Source organism: Lissotriton helveticus, chromosome 5_1 (assembly GCF_964261635.1).
Source record: "Lissotriton helveticus chromosome 5_1, aLisHel1.1, whole genome shotgun sequence".
Classification (NCBI taxonomy): Eukaryota; Metazoa; Chordata; class Amphibia; order Caudata; family Salamandridae; genus Lissotriton; species Lissotriton helveticus.
This window is the reverse complement of record NC_136065.1, coordinates 64,788,961-64,808,110: the sequence shown is the minus strand read 5'-3', so window position 1 is coordinate 64,808,110 and position 19,150 is coordinate 64,788,961. Positions and strand designations below refer to the sequence as shown.

The following is a 19,150-nucleotide window of genomic DNA, read 5'->3' as shown; positions in this document are numbered from 1 at the left end:
TCTTCCAACTCTTTGCTCTCGCTCCAGTGGAATACAGGATTGTTCCAGATCCTGGGTGCATAGATGGAAAAGGCTTGTTGTCTTGTCTTTTTGCACTTCTTTCCTGCAGTCTGATGGTGTCCTGGCTGCGGGTGAGCCATGATCCACCAGAGGTTGTAAGCTTGTCTGCAAGATAAGCGGGGTGCTGGTCGTGATGGCTCTGTAAATGATGCAGATGGTTTTGAAGATGGTGCTGGCCGTGATGGCTCTGTAAATGATGCAGATGGTTTCGAAGATGGTGCTGGTCGTGATGGCTCTGTGAATGACGCAGGTGGTTTTGAAGATGGTGCTGGCAGTGATGGCTCTGTGAATGACGCAGGTGGTTTTGAAGATGGTGCTGGTCGAGATGGCTCTGTAAATGACGCAGGTGGTTTTGAAGATGGTGCTTGTCGTGATGGCTCTGTAAATTATGCAGATGGTTTTGAAGATGGTGCTGGTGGTGATGGCTCTGTAAATGATGCAGATGGTTTTAAAGATGGTGCTGGTGATGATGGCTCTGTAAATGATGCAGATGGTTTTGAAGATGGTGCTGGTGGTGATGGCTCTGTAAATGATGCAGATGGTTTGGAAGATAGTGCTGGTCGTAATGGCTCTGTAAATGATGCAGGAGGTTTTGACGATGGTGCTGGCCGTGATGGCTCTGTAAATGATGCAGATGGTTTTGAAGATGGTGCTGGTCGTCATGGCTTTTGAAATGATGCAGATGGTTTTGAAGGTGGTGCTGGTCGTGATGTCTCTGTAAATGATGCAGATGGTTTTGAAGATGGCTCTGGTGGTGAAGGCTCTGTAAATGATGCAGGTGGTTTTGAAGATGGTGCTGGTGGTGATGGCTCTGTAAATGATGCAGATGGTTTTGAAGATGGTGCTGGCCGTGATGGCTCTGTAAATGATCCAGATGGTTTTGAAGATGGTGCTGGTGGTGATGGCTCTGTGAATGATTAAGATGGTTTTGAAGATGGTGCTGGTCGTGATGGCTCTGTAAATGATGCAGGTGGTTTTGAAGATGGTGCTGGTCGTGATGGCTCTGTAAATGATGCAGATGGTTTTGAAGATGGTGCTGGTCGTGATGGTGCTGTAAATGATGCAGATGGTTTTGAAGATGGTGCTGGTCGTGATGATGCAGATGGTTTTGAAGATGGTGCTGGTCGTGATGGTGCTGTAAATGATGCAGATGGTTTTGAAGATGGTGCTGGTCGTGATGGTGCTGTAAATGATGTAGATGGTTTTGAAGATGGTGCTGGTTGTGATGGCTCTGTAAATGATGCAGATGGTTTTGGAGATGGTGGTGGCGGTGATGGCTCTGTAAATGATGCAGATGGCTTTGAAGGTGGTGCTGGCCACCAATGGAGTTCCATCAGGATGGGAGTGTTGTGGTAATATTGCTTCAGGCCTTGGATGAGACGAGCTTTGGTGTGCAGATGGCATTAAAGGTTGCCAGTGTGGAGTCTGTGATACCATTGGGGGGGATGTTATTACCCTCATCCAGATGCAAGAGAACAAGGCTTGAATAGCAGTTCCGCCAGCACTTTCTGAAAGAATCAATGTCACTTCTTTTAGAAGAGAGAGCCAGTACCAGGCCATCCCTGTGTTTTTGGCAGTATTCCTTCTGTGGATACCAGAGACAAAAGTGATCACAATTCCCCTGATGATAGATCTAAGGTTTAAGAAACCTGTGATGGGGCTGGTGGCTCTGATGTGGGAGGATTCAGGGTCCAGGTAGGGAACAGTGCGACTGTCGGCTCTGGCTCGGCGGATGCGAGGGACATTTGCCAGGAGAAGGCTGTCTGAGCGGATGTGCCTGGTTGGTTTGGGGAACTGGATGCAGCTGTTGAGGGATGCTAGGCTTTGCTTGTGTAGTGCTTTGTATGTGTGTGTGAGGCACTTGAATAGGCTGTGTTTGTGGAGTGGGAGTCAATGGAGGTCCTTGAGGTGTTTGGACATGTGACACTGGAGTGGGAGTTTGAACGTGAATCTGGCTGCTGCGTTCTGTATGACTTTGAGTCTGTCGATGAGCTGAGAAGTGATGCTAATGTAAAGAGTGTTGCCGCAGCATAGTCTGCTGGTCATCAGGGCTTGTGTGACAGACCTTTGGGCGTCCAGTGGGGTCATCCCTACACTTTAAGGAGCTTGAGGGTGTGGAAGCAGGTTTAGATGACCATGTTTATCAGGTTGGACATCAAGATTTGCTGATCAATTATGAGCCCCGGGTTCTTGGTGAGTTGGGCGGACTTGGTGTCGGCCCTAGCTGTGAGGGCCACCAGGCCAAGGATCAGAGAGAGTTGTCTTTTCCGAATAGCACCACTTCCTTCGAGTCGATGTTGAGTTTCAGACAGTAGGAGGCATATTTATGAAAAAGAGGCACAGCGCTGCAAGTCCCCTTGCTGCGCTGCGTCACTGGGAAAGGGCAGGAATGCGCCATATTTAAGGCTATACGGCGCATTCCTGTCCTTTGCCCTGCGCTGGCGCACAATGGGCTGCCTGGCGCCAATGCAGGCACCCTTGCACCATGGTGCAAGGGTCTCTGTTGCATGCAGGATTGTGTTTGTGCAGGAAGGAACACCTTCCTGCAAAAACAGAATCATGAGAGGCTTTTTCCTCTTTCTATGTGTGCTGTAGAATTAGGATAGAGGACAAACAAAGGGGAATCCTGATCAACAAGTGTATCAGCAAATAGATAAACAGCACAGCCCGTTACAGCAAGTTCTCAACAATCAGATAGTGCCGGGCGTTTCAATTCCCATAAAACTGGCGGGATCGTCATCAGGACTCAGGGGTATATAAAGAGCCCGAGAGAGGGAGAGCTGAAACAATATTAGAGAAAGGAGGATCAGAGTGGCGCTAAAAAGTAGAAAAGTGCAAAAGAGCCAGTACAAGGCATAGACGATAACTCTGAGACCGTACTTGCATTATGAAAGGTAGTACAGTTGCTAAAGGAGGGGGTCCCTCGTGACAAGCCTCAGGAACAGGGTGGGTGGGAATGGTCTAAAAAAAAGAAATGGAAACAGAGCAGCTTAAACCCCCCCACGGGTGATCCTGGTGAAGGAAAGTGTGTGCAGTAGGATGGGAGGCACTGACCTGAGCTTGAAATATGCTGGATACCCCCAGGGGGCTCTAATCAGCCCTCAATGGGCCACGTGGGGTCTGGGCTTCAAGGCTGAGTGACAGACTCCTTCAGTATGCTCGAATCAGTCCAAAAATGCGACGGTGGAATGGAAACTCTAGTTGGCTGACTAGGGTGCTGGGTGTCAAGGGAGAATAGCTGATTTATTCAACTTGATGGTGATTCTGGCGAGGATTTTAAATAGCGTGAAGTCTCGGATAAGAGGTCTAGGTTGTGAGCCCGGTCGCACCGGTATAGGATGAAGTCATCTGTGTACAGGGATACTGTGAGATTGTGGGGGTAAAATTTAGGCCTCGCTGCGCATGTAGTTGCCTAATAGAGACGGCCAGAGTCTCTGGTACCAGGGCATAGATAAAAGGAAGGCAGGTGCCTCTTCTCAATGGTATCCGGTCAGAGCGGACCATTCAGCCACATCCAGGCAGTTGACTGAGTGCAGAGTGGTCTTACCCAGTTTATAAAGCTGTTTGGGAGGCCCATCCTGGACAGAACTGGGAACAAGAACCCCCCACCCTAGGGAGTCAAACATGATCGTGGCTCGTTGGTTCAACAAATCCCTCCATGAAGAAAGGAATCACCAAAGACTCCTGGAGAAACAATGGAGACAAGCGCCCTCCACAGATAATTTGGCCACGCTTCGCTCAGCAAGATCCATGTACCACAAGCACATCTTTCTTGGGAAAGCATCGCACTTCAAAACCCTCCTTGACTCAGCCAAAAATAGACCTAAAAAACTATTTGATCTCATCAAGATTCCTAACTGCTCCCCCCAACCTCCAAGTTGGATGATTCTACAAAGCAAGCAGTGGATTTCGCTGTATTCTTTGATGAAAAAGTGAAATCACTTGTGGATCAGGTCGCTCATCCTACCCCTCCAGAGGAGCACAAATCCTCAGCCATTTGGCAGAACTTTGACCCCATCTCTGAAGATGTCCTCCTCAAGTGCATCCGCGAAACAAAGCCCTCCAACCATTCTCTTGACCCCATCCCCAGTGCCATTGCCATTGACTTCTACACCCATTCCCTTTCCTATTGGACCACTTTGGTCAACCTCTCCCTCTGTCAAGGCTCCCTTCCTGTCTCCTTCAAAACTGGGCAGGTCACCCCACTGCTTAAAAAACCCACTGCTGATGCGAAAGACCTCAACAACTTCCGCCCCATCACAAATCTACCCTTTCTTGCGAAGATCACAGAAAGATGTGTAGCGAAACAACTCTCTCGTCATATCAAGGACAATGATCTTCTTGACAATTGTCAGTCCGGCTTCATCCAAAACTGCAGCACTGAAACAGCCCTACTGCAAGTGGTTGATGACATGCTGAGGATACTCGATTCGGGGGGCTCCTGTCTTCTAATTCTCCTTGACTTTTCTGCAGCCTTTGACACTGTCAATCACAACACCCTCCTTAACACTCTTGAACAGAGAATGGGCACGGAGGGCACTGTGCTTAAATGGTTTGCCTCCTTCCTCTCAGATAGATCCCAAATGATCAAAATAGAGAACAGTCTTTCATCTCCTGTGGCGGTGGGTCAAGGTGTTCCTCAAGGCTCTATACTTGCACCCACATTGTTCAATCTGTATTTAGAACCACTGGGAAATCTCCTAAGTAAATCCGGGATCCACTATCATCTCTATGCAGATGACACTCAAATCTACCTCAAGGTTGCCTCCACTCGCGATCTCTCTATCCTAAGCTCCACTCCCAACTCCATTCAAAACTGGATGTCAACTCATCAACTGATTCTGAATCCCTCCAAAACTGAATTCCTCCTCCTCTCCTCCTCACTCTCTCCTCCCCCGGTTCAATCATGGATGATCAGATGATGAATCTACTAAACAATAAACCCATCATTGTCGACAGCGCAAAATCCCTTGGTGTCATACTCGACAAAATACTCAATCTAATCTCCCACATCAATTCCATTGCAAAGTCTGCTCGATACCATTGCGCCTTCTTTGGGGAATTTGACGCTTTTTCCCGGAGCAGGACCTTAAAACCCTGGTGCAATCGCTGGTCCTCTCCAGACGGGACTACTGCATTTCTCTTACTGGCCTCCCCAAATCCCACTTGTCCCCCCTTAGATCTGTTCTCCATTCAGCAGCTCGTTTCATTTATGGGGCCAAAAGAAGCGACAACGTCACACCGATGTTATCCACCCTCCGCTGGCTTCCCATCGAGGCTAGAGCTATCTACAAGACTGCTTGCATCACCCACAAAGCCTTGCACTACTCCTCTCCTTGCTACCTGGCGAACAAGCTGAAACTCTCTGGAGGCTCTAGACCTTCACGTAATGCGGAAAATCTACTGCTTGAACTTCCCACTTTCAAGAAGGAAAGATCGATGGCCCAATCCTTTTCAGGCAACGCAGTGAGAATCTGGAACTCACTTCCGCCTCAGCTCCGGACCACCACCTCCTCTCAGGCCTTCAAAACGGACCTCAAAGTTCTCCTCCTCCAAAGACACCTCCTAAAGTAATTCACTCCCTCTCTATTATCTGAAGGAAGACCTCCCATCAGTGAAAACTCTTTTCTCCATGACTATGGAAGTGCCTTCCCAGTGTGTTCGTGTGGTTGGAGTGTATGCCTTTTATTGCAGTATTATCCTTGTACCTGTGTTTGGTACTCTTTTGTAACATGCACACGCCACTTTTCTCTTGTAACACAGTGTTTGCTACCTCTCACATTTTGTTTGCTTTTGATACATGCACAAGTGCCACCTTTGCCTACGTAACGTTTGTTCTTGTGCCTCTGTGTCTAGCATATATTGCAGTATATTACCTGTAATTGTACTTTGTTTTCTCTTGTAACCTGCACACTTGTCACTCTCTCCTCCTGTATTGCACTGTTTGCTACCTCATGTATTTTGTTTGCTCACAATTGTCACTTTTACCTCATGTAACTTATCGTCTGCTTTTGTAATTTGTTCATTTATAATTTTCTGTTCCTATTGAGAAGCGCTAAGACGCCTTCGGGTAAAGTCCGGACTATATAAAAACACATAAATTAAAAAAATAAAAAAAAAATCTATAGAGACACGTCATCCATCGCCCGATTGAACTAATTCACTATGGCAACCAAAGTTCAGAGGTCATAGGGTGTGGACTTCCATGAATTAATCTCACTTGTTCTGGTTGAACCAAGCCTGGGGCAGTAATAATAACCGGTTTACAAGCACCTTAGCGAGGATTTTGGTGTCTACATTGATAAGAGACAATGTTCGGTGTGAGCCCCATGGTCGGTATTGTAAAGAGGGTTCGCCAGGTTTCAAGCGCACCACAAGCCTCCCTGAATGAGGGCGGGGGAGTGATCTTCTCTACCGCCTCATTGTCACTCACAGGAGCTAGGGTGCTAGGAGGTGGGAATAGGCTTTGTAAAACTTTGCAGAAGAACCATCATTCCGGGTGCTCTACACGTGGGGAGTCCAGGGATTGCAGCGGTGATTTCCTCAAGGGTGATGGACGCATCTAAGAATTGACACCGAGGACCCTAGAGCCAAAGCGATGCAAAGCGGTTAGAGGATATCACTTCACTTCAAAAAGCTTTATTTCGACAATGTTGTTATAAAAGCAAGTGCAACACAGTATACACAATTTAGCTAGTAGATTGATCTTACGAATCAATATGAACAAGTGATAAAAGCAAAAAAAAGTAATCGTTTCATCTTGGAGAATTTTAAAAATAGACAATTTCATCAATGGTATCACCACGGAATTCGCATGTCATACACTAGCATGATGTATAATGTACTTCTTACTAAAGAGTCCTTTCAATGCAGCACAGGTAAAGATGCCGTGTGATACATTAATTACAGTTACTCCGCTTGTGTGGGAATTACCATACGCCACATCGTGCAGGTTCTGAATTTGGACCACGTTGTTTGTTATCAAGATCTCACCCATCAATGGATTAAATTCTTTGTTCATATATTGATTTAAGAACTTAAAAGTTGATATCTGATAACTTCTGGGCATCTAGTTTCCTCCACTCTTGGATCAGTTTGCAGGAACTTCAGGTGTCTATACAGAGTGTTGCAACAGCGCACTCTCTAGTGCTCTTGACTTTTGGATGGAGAATCTTCTTTTAAAACCCTGGGATATACATTAAACAAGCCCTGAAGAAGTTGTATTGTATGAAACGCGTTGGCTACAGAAAAAATCCAAGAAGAAAAGGATATGTTTTAAAAGAGTAAATTAATAAAGAATCTTCTTTTATAAATAAAAAGTTTCTGAGTCTGTGCATTTGCTGTCCAATGGCTGCTGTGATTAATCAAGGTGTTACTAACCAAAAAAGTGTTGGGTTGTGAGTTGCGACCCCGAGTCACATCTGATAGAGATTTTCTCCTGGTTTTGTAGACTAAGACAGCTTGTCCTCCTGACTCGAGCACCACAATGATTTGAATAGCAAGCAACCCGTGTATGTGTTGTGTGCCGTGTCCTATGGCCTCAGCCTCTTCTTGGTAAATCGCATGATAAACTAATTATAAAAACTGAATGTCTGGTTCCCTTTAATCCCGTCACTGAGTCTGTATCCAGCAACACTACTTTGACGTCATCTTGTTTCTCCTCCATCGAGCCTCTGCGGGTGAGCCCCAACATCTGTCACCGTCTTTGGTCCTTTCCTTGAGCTTCTAGTAGCATCCTCAGCTCTTGTAGGATGGAGCTACCAATGTAGTAGAGTCTGTGATCCGAGATGGCTGTGGTGAGGCTTCTCCTACCCGCCCCTCTACCCAGTTTCCTCCTCTGTGCAGAGGCTCATGGCGTCCTGGAAGTGTGTGAAGGGGGGGCGTCAAAGCATAGGCTGAAGAAAAGTGTCACTGGTATGTATTTCCAAAAAAGTGTGCTGGTTAAAACCCAATGTTGTGATGGTTGTGTAATTGTGTTTCCTTCCAGTTGCCCCTCAAACAATCGTTACACGAAGAAAGAACGGCGGTCGCACCTTTCTGACCGGCTACGCGTATGGATTTTATCCCAGAGACATTGAGGTGAAATGGGTCAGGAATGGTGTAGAGATGCCCTGGGAATCGATGGACATCCTGCCAAACCCTGACGGAACCTACCAGGCCCACAAAACAGTGGAAGTTCTGGAAGGAGATGACGAGAAAATGTACAGATATGAGGTGGATCACAGCGGCCTGCCGGACACTGTGAGCGTGATGTATGGTGAGTGCACTGTGGTCTGTAGGGGTGATTGTGACGGTGGTGCAAATAATGACTTCATACGGTCCCTGGCTTGATCTGATCCTGTCACTGGCGCTAGGCCCAGCCACAGAAGGGGAGGACATTTTTATGGGGAGATTTGTGGGAATGCTGGGGGTTGAAATGTTGTAGGTCCCGGCAGATTTCAGAAGCTTCCCTCACAGAAGTATGAGGAAAATGTGACTTTAGCCAAAGGCTGGGGTTCGAAGGGCATTCTGAGTAAGACAACCTAGTGGATTCCATGTAGGTCACCCCGCCCTAGACTCCCCTGAAAAAAGTGAATTAAGGAACTTTATAACTACAGAATGACTAGGTCCGCTCCGTAACAGTGAGGGTTCCTAGAGACAGGATTTCCTTGGATTTTGGACCGTTAATAACTTTGCACCCAATTGACAAATCTGTGCAAAACCTTGCAGCCCTATTCCTTTTTCTACATTGGCAGATGATGCAAAATTTGGCAGATATTTGTCACGGGGGTGAAAAGAAAAACGGGGCGGGGGGGGTCCACAAGCATGTTTTTGCACCAATGCATTTTCCATAGACTTTGTACTCACATGTGGCGGGCAAACACCTGTCAGATTCACATTAATTTAGGCAGGATTATAGACTATGGTGTGCGAATGACTCTTTATGGTAGTATAGGTAAGAGGGACAAGTATGTGTTAAGTTTTAAAGTATTTTAACTTAGAGATATCTGTTGCTGCAGTAGTTTCACACCATGTCACGAAAGTACCCCGGTACATGCCGATGACAAGGCGTCATGGAGTTGGCTAATGACCCCCTTTACAAAAGTGAAAGGCAGCCATGTTGTTTTAAGGGGACTTTGTCAGAGTTCTGGGTTAGGGCTTTTGCTATAGGTACGTTTTAGGTCTTAGATTGTATCCTAACACTTTATTATAAGTAGTAAGAGGTAGGGAAAATCATTTATAAGTTTCTATATATTTGAAAAAAGTATTAGGGACTATCGCGGAGCTAAATAGGAAGTACCCCTGTACATAAAATTAAAAAAACAACATTTGTACAGAAATTAAAAATACACTGTACTACTCCATATTTCACAAATAGTGTACTACAATTTATTTTCAATTTTGTATGTATTTTGTTATTTATAAAAAAAAGTCTATGGAGTACCGCTGTAATACCTACACATTGCAGCACAATTTAAAAAAAGCAAAAATAAATCATTTTTTAACAAACACTGTAGTTGCTAGGTACCAGTGTGGTACACGGTAAACTTTAAAAAACACTATATAAATACATTTGGCCTGCTCCCTGCCCAAAGTAACTGGAAGTGATATCATTCAACCTTGATGCAAGTTTTTCTCGCAAATGCTTCAAAGTGTCAAATACTTTGAACTTGCCACAGCTTGTTCATGGTTGAGTGAGGAATCCTAATTTACTGTTTTTTCAAGTATGTAAATCTCCAGAGCCCTCCAGTGGATTTTGTTAATTTTGGTGTCTATAAAGTCATACAAATACTCTCTATTTTTCTAAATTCATGTCGGATTTCGAGAGTCATGTCTCTTTCTTATTCAGTTCTTTTGGTGCTGTTTAAATGCTTAGACTTGTTTCTTTGTTTAAACCTGAATGCTCGAACCCACAGCGACCCAGGGTTGAGCTAAAGTTTGACAAACCAGCCGAACTGCCGGGCCTAGTGGCTCAGTGGACTAATGCGCCTACTGCAGGGGCCTGTGCTCGACCTCATGATCACAGGTTCAAATCCCAGCAGGTCCACCCAGCCTTTCATCCATCTGAGGTCGATAAAATGAGTACCATTGAGTTGGGTAACAAAAAACATCTGTTACTCATCGCCAAGATACCCGTAGTGGTGAAAGTGCCATTTACAAATACACGTTATGTCATGTAACTGGACCCAAGACGGTATTGTGAATGTATTACATGGTGTAGTCGCACAGCCACACTATATAATACCCACTTTTCTCTCAGGATAGAGCACATGCTGTGAGCCTGGCACCTTCCACATTGGAAGCCTCCAAACTCATCTGTGGAGTGCCTCAAGGTTCATCGCTCAGTGAAATGAAAATACAATTTATAACGCCCACTAATACCCATGGGTGTCTAGGCGCTGTGAATACTGCAGAATTGGCTAACCAGAGGAGAATGAGAGAAAAGCGTGTTTGGGCTGGTTGTTAAAGAGCCACCAGAGTTTGTGGAATGCCAGTAGATTGCTTTCCTTCTTCCACCCCGCAGACACAGCCTCTGAGTTCATGAGCAAGGAAACCAAGGATTCGAAAGGCTCACTCCCTAAGGTAACCTCCCAGCCTCTGAGTATCCAGACAGCCCCAGGCACAAATCATTCCCCTCCTAGTGGCCAACAATTTGGAATAGCTATTAGAATACTGGAGTGCAAGCCGCTCCAGAGTTACGCTTTCTCCAAAAATTGCCCCCCCCTGTCTGATACTTCTTTCCACTCAGACATCGCACCTCCCACCGTCCATGTACACTCCTCAGACATGCCACCGACCAACCCTTAACTGCGGCCAGACGCATAATCATCTAACACCAGTGCCAGCATTGATATTAAAGCAGCCCGCTGCATCCCCCCACTGCAGCTCAGTTCTCATCCACTCACCTATCAAAGGCTAGTGGTGCCCTTAATCTCAGACTCCAACGTCAGAAACCAGATCATCCCAAGCCTCTCCGTTCCTCTCTCTCCCTACCCCCTCAGGCCTCATATTGAGCATCCACCCAACACAACCCACACAGAAGCGGTCCGACCTCGCTAGTAGTCCCGTCCCCCACTCCAACCCCTTGTCCCCTGTGCTACCATAACGCACCTAGTTCGCAAAGACCCCGACAGTAATCAGTCCAACCGACGTCTTAAACGACACGCCTTTCACCATGTCAATCTCCCCCAACCCCCTCACCTCACCCTACGTTAAACCGTACGGCCCGAACTCCTTCCTGATCAGTCTCCCCCCCCCAACCTCTCTCCCAAAGTGAAAAAAAACCTCAAACACAAACTGATCAGGCAATTCCCCGAATCACTCTTTGCTGACCTTTACCATTGTTCCACCAAAGGCCAAGTAAAAATGGACCTCATCTTTCACACGGAAAGCCCCGACAGGTGCCAATTCCATCCTGAGAGCACAACTCCACATCTCCAAAACCATCAGTACTCCCCATGGCTGCAAACTATCTTTCTCCACCCCTAACCGGAAGGCGCGCTGTGGGAACACCTTTGTGACCATTTACTCCAATGGCACAGTCTTGATTCAAGCCAACAATATCAACCTGGAGTCATTCGATCTCCTCTTTCCCTCTCTGAGGACTACCCTCACCCACACACAGCCTCCCCTCCCATCGGTCCCCCCTTCCTCGACAACCAGTCCCCCCACCAGAACACCCCCACCCGCCACCACCAACCCTCACGCTCCGTCTCGACTTCGAGCATTACCGGGCGACCACAATACCCAAGCTAAGTCTCCCAAGCACCCCCCACCGTTATAAGAAACCAACCACCACATCATGACCCCACCCACCCTCCCTCCAATCCCACAACCCCGACCGACAACACAACAACCACCAAAAGTAAGCCAAACGCTGTCAGATCTTCGCCCCTCCGTGAAGACCTCACCAAAATCCCCCCCACTCCTCGCCAAGAAGAGACAGGGCGCCGACTCTCCCTGATTGAAAGCCAAGTGGCTACTATAATACAGGACCTGAAAGTCATCCTAAGCAACCTTGCCACATGTCATATGCCGTCCTTAAACCCCCACTTGACCCCTATCGCCCCCAACCTCTCTCACCAAACCACTCCGAAGGTTCCGCGGCCCAGCTGTACCTCACTCCCCCTCTCGAACCGAACTACAAGACCCAATAGAACTATGGAAGCCATGTCGCCTGTCGAAGCGACCGAGCTGGCCTCCTCGTACACCACCCCATCTTCACACACACCCCAGTCCTCGATCCAAGTAATCACTGGACTCAGAAGTGATCACCCCATCCGGAAACCCCCTAGACCCCCACCCTCCCTCATCAACATCTCAACTATCCCCCTCATGAACGAACCAAAAGAAGAGTCAACCCTGACCAACTGCATGCTCATTAACTGCAGGTCAGCTACTAAACATGCCACGGAGTTAGCGGAATCCATCCTCAACCATGACATTGATATAGCCTTCATCACAGAGACTTGGCTGAACGACACCTCTCCTCCAATCATGGATATGCTCGTACCCCCGGGCTTCTCTATCATCAACAAAGATAGGCCAGACCAGAAAGGTGGGGGACTAGCAATCATTCACAACAACAACCTATCTGTGACGGAAATTGACACGTTCAATTACAACTCCTTCGGATGCCTAGCCACCAACATTATCACCAGTAACAATAATTCACTACTCTGTCATCTCCTATACCACCCTCCTAGCAACACCCCCTCGTTCAGACCTGGTCGCCCACTGCTCTCTCCGAGACAGCAACAACCTAATTCTTGGAGACCTCAAAATGCACTGGAATGATTTAAACAGCGCACCAACACAAAACCTGAACGAACTATTACAGAGCAACGACCTCACCCAGTACTGCTCAGAAGAAACCCACAACAAAGGTGCAATTCTGGATGCCATCATCGCCCAACATAAGATACTCACATTAGACCGCATCCTACCTGTTGACTGGTCAGACCACCACTTAATCTTATTCCGCATCTCCCAACCGATCATGCCCCAACCTCCCATCCAAGACCCTCCCACATGGACAAGAAACCTAACACAGATCAACATGGATGACCTGGAAGAAAAAATAACCATTCTCCTCCCCACCCCCCTGGTTGGTCTCTCCACAACAGACCTCTCATCCCACCACAACACAACCATGTCCTCTATCCTAGACCAACTTGCCCCCCTGAAACTGAAAAAAAACAGGAACATCCCCTCCAGATCCTGGTTCAACAAGGACATTAATTACGAAAGGAGGCAGCTTAGAGCCACAGAACGTCTATGGAGAAAGGATCCCTCTGCTAACCTCTGCGAAAAACTCAAAACTGCAAGAAGAGTGTACAAAAAACATATCATTAAGGAAAAAAACTGTTTCTTCTGCACCGCCCTCGACAATGCGAAAAACAGGCCAAAAGAACTCTTTAACATCATCAAGCAGCAAACCTCCAAACCCTCTTCAACCCCAGTGCAGGCCTCCAAAGTTCTATGCGACAACTTCGCAACCTTCTTCAACGAAAAAATCAACAATATCGAGCAATCACTCGGCACCATGCTCAATCACGCCTCTAAGAACTCAGCCCAGCAATTGAAATCACCTCTAGCTCGCGTCCCACTAAAACCTGGAGAACCTTCGACCTCGTACCTGTAGCTGAGATTCTCAATCTAATCTCCTCCTCCAAACCCTCTTCACACATCCTCGACCCTGTACCCTCTCAACTGACCAAAAAGCTGAAACTCTCCCTCGCACCACGATGGTGCGAAATCATAAACAGTTCCTTAAAAAGTGCCATCATACCAGAGTGTCTCAAAGTCGGCCAAGTCACACCTTTACTCAAAAAAGCCTGGCCTAGACCCCAACGACCTGAACAACTTCAGACCGGTTTCCAATCTCCCCTTCCTAGCCAAACTCCTCGAAAAATGCGTTCTCCAGCAACTGAATCGGCACTTGGACAATATCAACCTCCTAGACCAACACCAATCAGGCTTCAGAAAAGGATGTAGCACTGAAACTGCGATCCTTAACATCGTGGATGACATCCTCATATCCCTTGACTCTGACCAATGTTGCCTACTCATTCTCCTAGACCTCTCGGCAGCCTTCGACACTGTGGATCACAATCTTCTCATCAAGGCTCTCAAAGACCGAGTAGGTGCAGACGAGGTGGTCCTTCAATGGTTCTCTTCCTTCTTTCATGGTCGCTCCCAAAGGATAAAAATCAAATCCTTTACGTCCGACTCACTCCCCGTCAACAGAGGTGTCCCCCAAGGCTCAGTACTCTCTCCTCAGCTGTTCAACATATACATGGAACCCCTCACAACCATCCTACAAAAAGCCAACACCTATATGCTGACGACACCCAGATCTACCTGGAAACCTCCTCCATTAATGACATTCTAAGACTCAACAACACTCTAGAAGAAGTTCAACAATGGCTTGCCACAAACCACCTTAAACTCAATCATGAAAAAAACGAAATCCTCCTTATCTCCAACAAAGATGAAAACCCGCAAATCAGAGAGTGGCTGAAAGCTATTGATGCTCTCAATGGCAATCTCACCCTGGCTAACTCAGTACAATCGCTAGGAATCACCCTCGACCAAAAACTAACCATGACAAATCACATCAAGACATCTGCCAAGAGTGCCTTCCATAATTTGAAGCTCTGCAACAAAATCAAACCTTTCATCCCGCCCACGGACCTCAAGCAAGCCACCCAATCACTGGTGTTATCTAGACTGGACTATGGGAATGCAGTTCTCTCGGGTACAGCTCTCTCCCGCCTAGCCCCACTCAAAACAACTCTCAACACGGCTGCCAGAATGGTCACCGGAGTCAAAAAGTACGACCACCTATCTCCCGCACTCAGAGAACTAAAATGGCTCCCAGTGGAATTGCGTGCCAACTTCAGAACTGCCTGCCTTACTCGGTATACAAGGTTTACAACGCAATTTTTACAACGCACTACCATTACAACGAAACTTTTACAACGCAAAATCCATTACAACGCATGCATTTACAACGCAGTCATTATAACGCATGACACTACACCGCACACCACTACAACGCATACCATTACAACGCAGTCATTACAACGCATACCATTACAACGCATAACTTACCATCCAATACTTACCCTACTGTTGCACCCCCTGGAGTTGGAATAGTAATTTTTACACCTACACTATCCAACACTTACCCTACTGTTGCACCCCCTGGAGTTAGAATAGTAATTTTTACCCCTACACTATCCAACACTTACCTTACATGCAATGTAATGTAATGCGTTGTAATGGTATGCGTTGTAAATGTAGTATGCGTTGTAGTGGAATGCGTTGTAAAGGTAGTTTCAAAGAATTCGTTGTAATGGCATGCGTTGTAATGGTGTGCGTTGTAATAGATGTTGCGGTGTAAAAAATGCGTTGTAAAGGTAGGCGTTGTAAAAGTATGCGTTGTAACGTCATACATCCGCCTTACTCACAAAGCCTTACACACAGGGAAACCAGAATACCTGGCCTCCAAGCTCAAGAAAGCCGGCCAGTCAAGAAACCTTAGGAGTTCCAACACCCTCCTAATAATCCCTCTGAAAGTACGCAAGGAAAAAACTGCAGCTTGTTCTTTCGCCGGAAACGCACCCAAAATATGGAACTCCATCCCGGTTGACATCAGGACTACTCCCTCCTTCATAAAATTCAAAAGACTCCTAAAAGACTTATACCTCAACCGTACCTTCCCAAACTGAAATCCGAAGTGCACAAGCTGACACCTTGCTGCCAACAGACAATTGCTCCAACATTCCCATCCTCATCCACGCCCCTTAACCCCCTACTCTCCTCCACTCCCGGAGGGAAACGGAGCTCAGGACTTTACCCACAGATCGAAACTACATCGGAAGCACTCTACCTCAATGTGCTCCGAGGGACGCACAGCACACTGGAACTTTTGATCACTTACGCATTCTTGTTCCTCTTTTATGTGTTTTTCTACTCGCTGTAAAGCGCTCCGATACCTTCGGGTCTGGCTAGCGCTATATAAAACCTCTTAAATAAAAAAATTAAGTGTTATTGAAGTGTCCCCACCCTCTTCAATGCATATATGATCCCTGTGGCCAACGTTATCCGCACGCACAATATCAACATTCTCTTCTATGCTGAAGAGGTGCAACTCCTACTCTCCCTCTCAGGTAAGCACCCAACATGAGAAAGCAGATCATCGCCTGCATGGCAGAATTTGCCAACTGAATGTAAGCCAACTCAGAAGTATTGATCTTCAGCAAGAACACCTCACCATGGCCAGCTGAACTTAGACCTGCACCCTCGCCAATGACCCTGGAATAATCAGCAAACTGGACATGACCGCACAAGTCAACGTCATCGCTGCATCCTGCTTCACCAACCTGAAGATGCTGCAGAAGATCTTCAAATGGCTCCCGGGCAACACTAGAACAACTGTCACTCATGCTCCACTCACCAGCAAGTAGGACTCCCTCTAAGCCGGGATGAACTTACAACTCACTAGAAGACTACAACCCATCCAGAACTCGGCAGCCACTTTTATTCTCCACCTCCCACAAAGCATTCGAATCACATCACACCACTTGCACCTGATATACGAATAAGCTCATTTCAAACTGGTCCCACACACACAGTCAAGGCGCTACTGAACCTAGGCCCCACCTACCTGAACAGACGGATCTCCTACCACCAACCACCCAGACACCTCTGCTACGTAGGACTACTACTCACACACACATCTAGCACATACACAAAACCAAATCAATAAAACAGGCATTCTCTTACATGCTCCTAAAGCGTGGAACGGTGTCCCACTCTGCATCTGCGCCTCCTCCTCGCTTCTCTTCTCTTCTACAAGAAGCTGAAGGCCTTGCGTTGCAATTAACCAACTTACCACAGGCAGGCCTAGGCGCACACACACCTGAGGACGCCCTCACAGGTTATAGTGTGCTTTACAAATACACATAACCTATCATGCCGCAGACCGGCACCTGGTGATCTGGATTTTCTTATGAAGCGCCTACTCCTGAGAGTTTGGTGCTCCAGACTTCCACCAGCAAAGTAAATCCCAATTCGTTCGGGGAGTGAATGTTCTCATCGGCTGGCTTAGTATTGAGGTCGATCAATGCGGTTTTATGCTTGTTAGGCACAGATTGGTTTCGGGCCTCTTTGGCTCAAACCATTCAGGGCCGCTAGGATGTCACCAATGAGGGCTGGCCTTGGCATTACTGATTGCTCTGGGCGAGGGATGGGCACTGAAGTGATGCTTCGCCAACATGCATGGATGCGATCAGTGGCTTTTCTGTAAATGTGCAGGTGTTCCTTACAGATATGTCTTTGACAGGTCCCGCCTGTTTGGTCAGAAGCTGTCTCTACCCTCAAACGCTTTAAGGGAAGCAGAGTCACAATGCGATCCTTGGGCCTTTCCAGCCGCTGGTCAGTTTCCCCATCAGTTTCACTCCTTCCAAGGTCACTGCGGAGGGCTGGCGTACAGAAACATCAGACCCATCCACCCCCTCAACAGCCACCCCAGTACTTTCGTGGCAGGGATCGAGCAGACATCCCACGGGCCACTATTGCCAATGCTCTTCTTGGGCCCCTTCCCTTTGGTTTGAACCTCCAAACCGCTTTAGTATATGCCCTTAGCAGCTCACAACCACCTTGCGGAAGGAAGAATCAGACATTACATCCTACAGATCGTCCAGCAGGGTTCTGCCCTCCCATTTCACACTGACAGGCACCGCTTCCTCCCACATCAGGGTGGCTTTCGGAGGAGCACCTTTCCATCTTTCTACAAGAGGTGCAGGACTTACTGTCAAAGGGGCCATCAAGAGGGGACCATCCTTGCAAGCAGGGATGCTTTTTAACCACCTCTATTGCACCATGCCGAAGAAGCATGGATGCCTTCATTCTATTTTAGATCTTCGCCCCCTGGGTGCCTTCCTGCCGAAGCATTAATTTAAAATGCTCACTCTGGCCCAAGTTCCGTCAGATATCTGATCTTTGCCTCTGCTTTTCCTCCTCTCCTATTTCTCGGGTACGTGGTAAGATGCGGCGTCCATGTCTCCTAGTGGCTTTGACGTGGGCCGGACAGTCGTGGCACTCCATGCTTCAGGGAATGTCCATCAGCCACAGGAGAGGTTCCCGATCAGGCTGGATCTTCTCACCCAGAGATGGGGTCAGATCAGACCCCCAGACCCCATGCGGCTTAACGTAGGCATTTATCCATTACTGCCTTTCCAAACATCTAGACCCTGTGATGGATAAGGTCTGGGGCATCATCTGCTACCTTTTATACCTACATGTCAAAATACTTAACACCTTCCATGCTCATGACGAGCTCAGCTCATCATGAGCCATAGTGCTCGTGTGCTCATGACGAGCTGAGCTCATCATGACCGTTAGCAGGCTCGCACGCTGGGCAAATTACCCTGCTGTGCGAGCGTTCTAAAGAAACGGGTGTGGTCATTACGAGCTGAGCTCGTCATGAGCACACGACCACCGTGGCTCATGACGAGCTCAGCTCATCATGAGCCACAGTGCTCGTGTGCTCATGACGAGCTGAGCTCATCATGACAGTTAGAACGCTCGCACGCTGGGCAAATTACCCTGCTGTGCGAGCGTTCTAAAGAAATGGGTGTGGTCATTACGAGCTGAGCTCGTCATGAGCACACGACCACCGTGGCTCATGACGAGCTCAGCTCATCATGAGCCACAGTGCTCGTGTGCTCATGACGAGCTGAGCTCATCATGACAGTTAGAACGCTCGCACGCTGGGCAAATTACCCTGCTGTGCGAGCGTTCTAAAGAAACGGGTGTGGTCATGATGAGCTCAGCTCGTCATGAGCACCGGGGGGCTGTGCGCGCCTGCCCTCCCCCCAGCACAGTGGGGGAATATGCCCCACAGGGAAGGGGTTAAGCCTCGCTGCTGTAGCTGATTATATGCAAAAGATGGAACACTCCTCCCTCGTTAGAATCCCAGTAGTCAAGGCTTTCATAAAGGGTCATACTTCGTCAAATCCCCCCCACACTCCACCAGAACCGCATTGTGGTCCCCAGGAGGTTTTTGCCCCTCAAATTTCCTTTCCTGGAAGGGGGCCTT

At 47.6% G+C, this 19,150-nt stretch overlaps 1 protein-coding gene across 1 annotated transcript in view; it reads left to right on the top strand.

Moving 5' to 3' along the window:
- LOC144754137 (major histocompatibility complex class I-related protein 1-like) overlaps positions 1-19,150 on the top strand; it is a 392,818-nt gene that overhangs the window by 332,731 nt on the left and 40,937 nt on the right. The window contains exon 4 of the mRNA XM_078641715.1: positions 8,048-8,317. Within this exon, the coding sequence (XP_078497841.1) occupies positions 8,048-8,317 (270 nt within the window). The remainder of the gene's footprint in view (positions 1-8,047; positions 8,318-19,150) is intronic.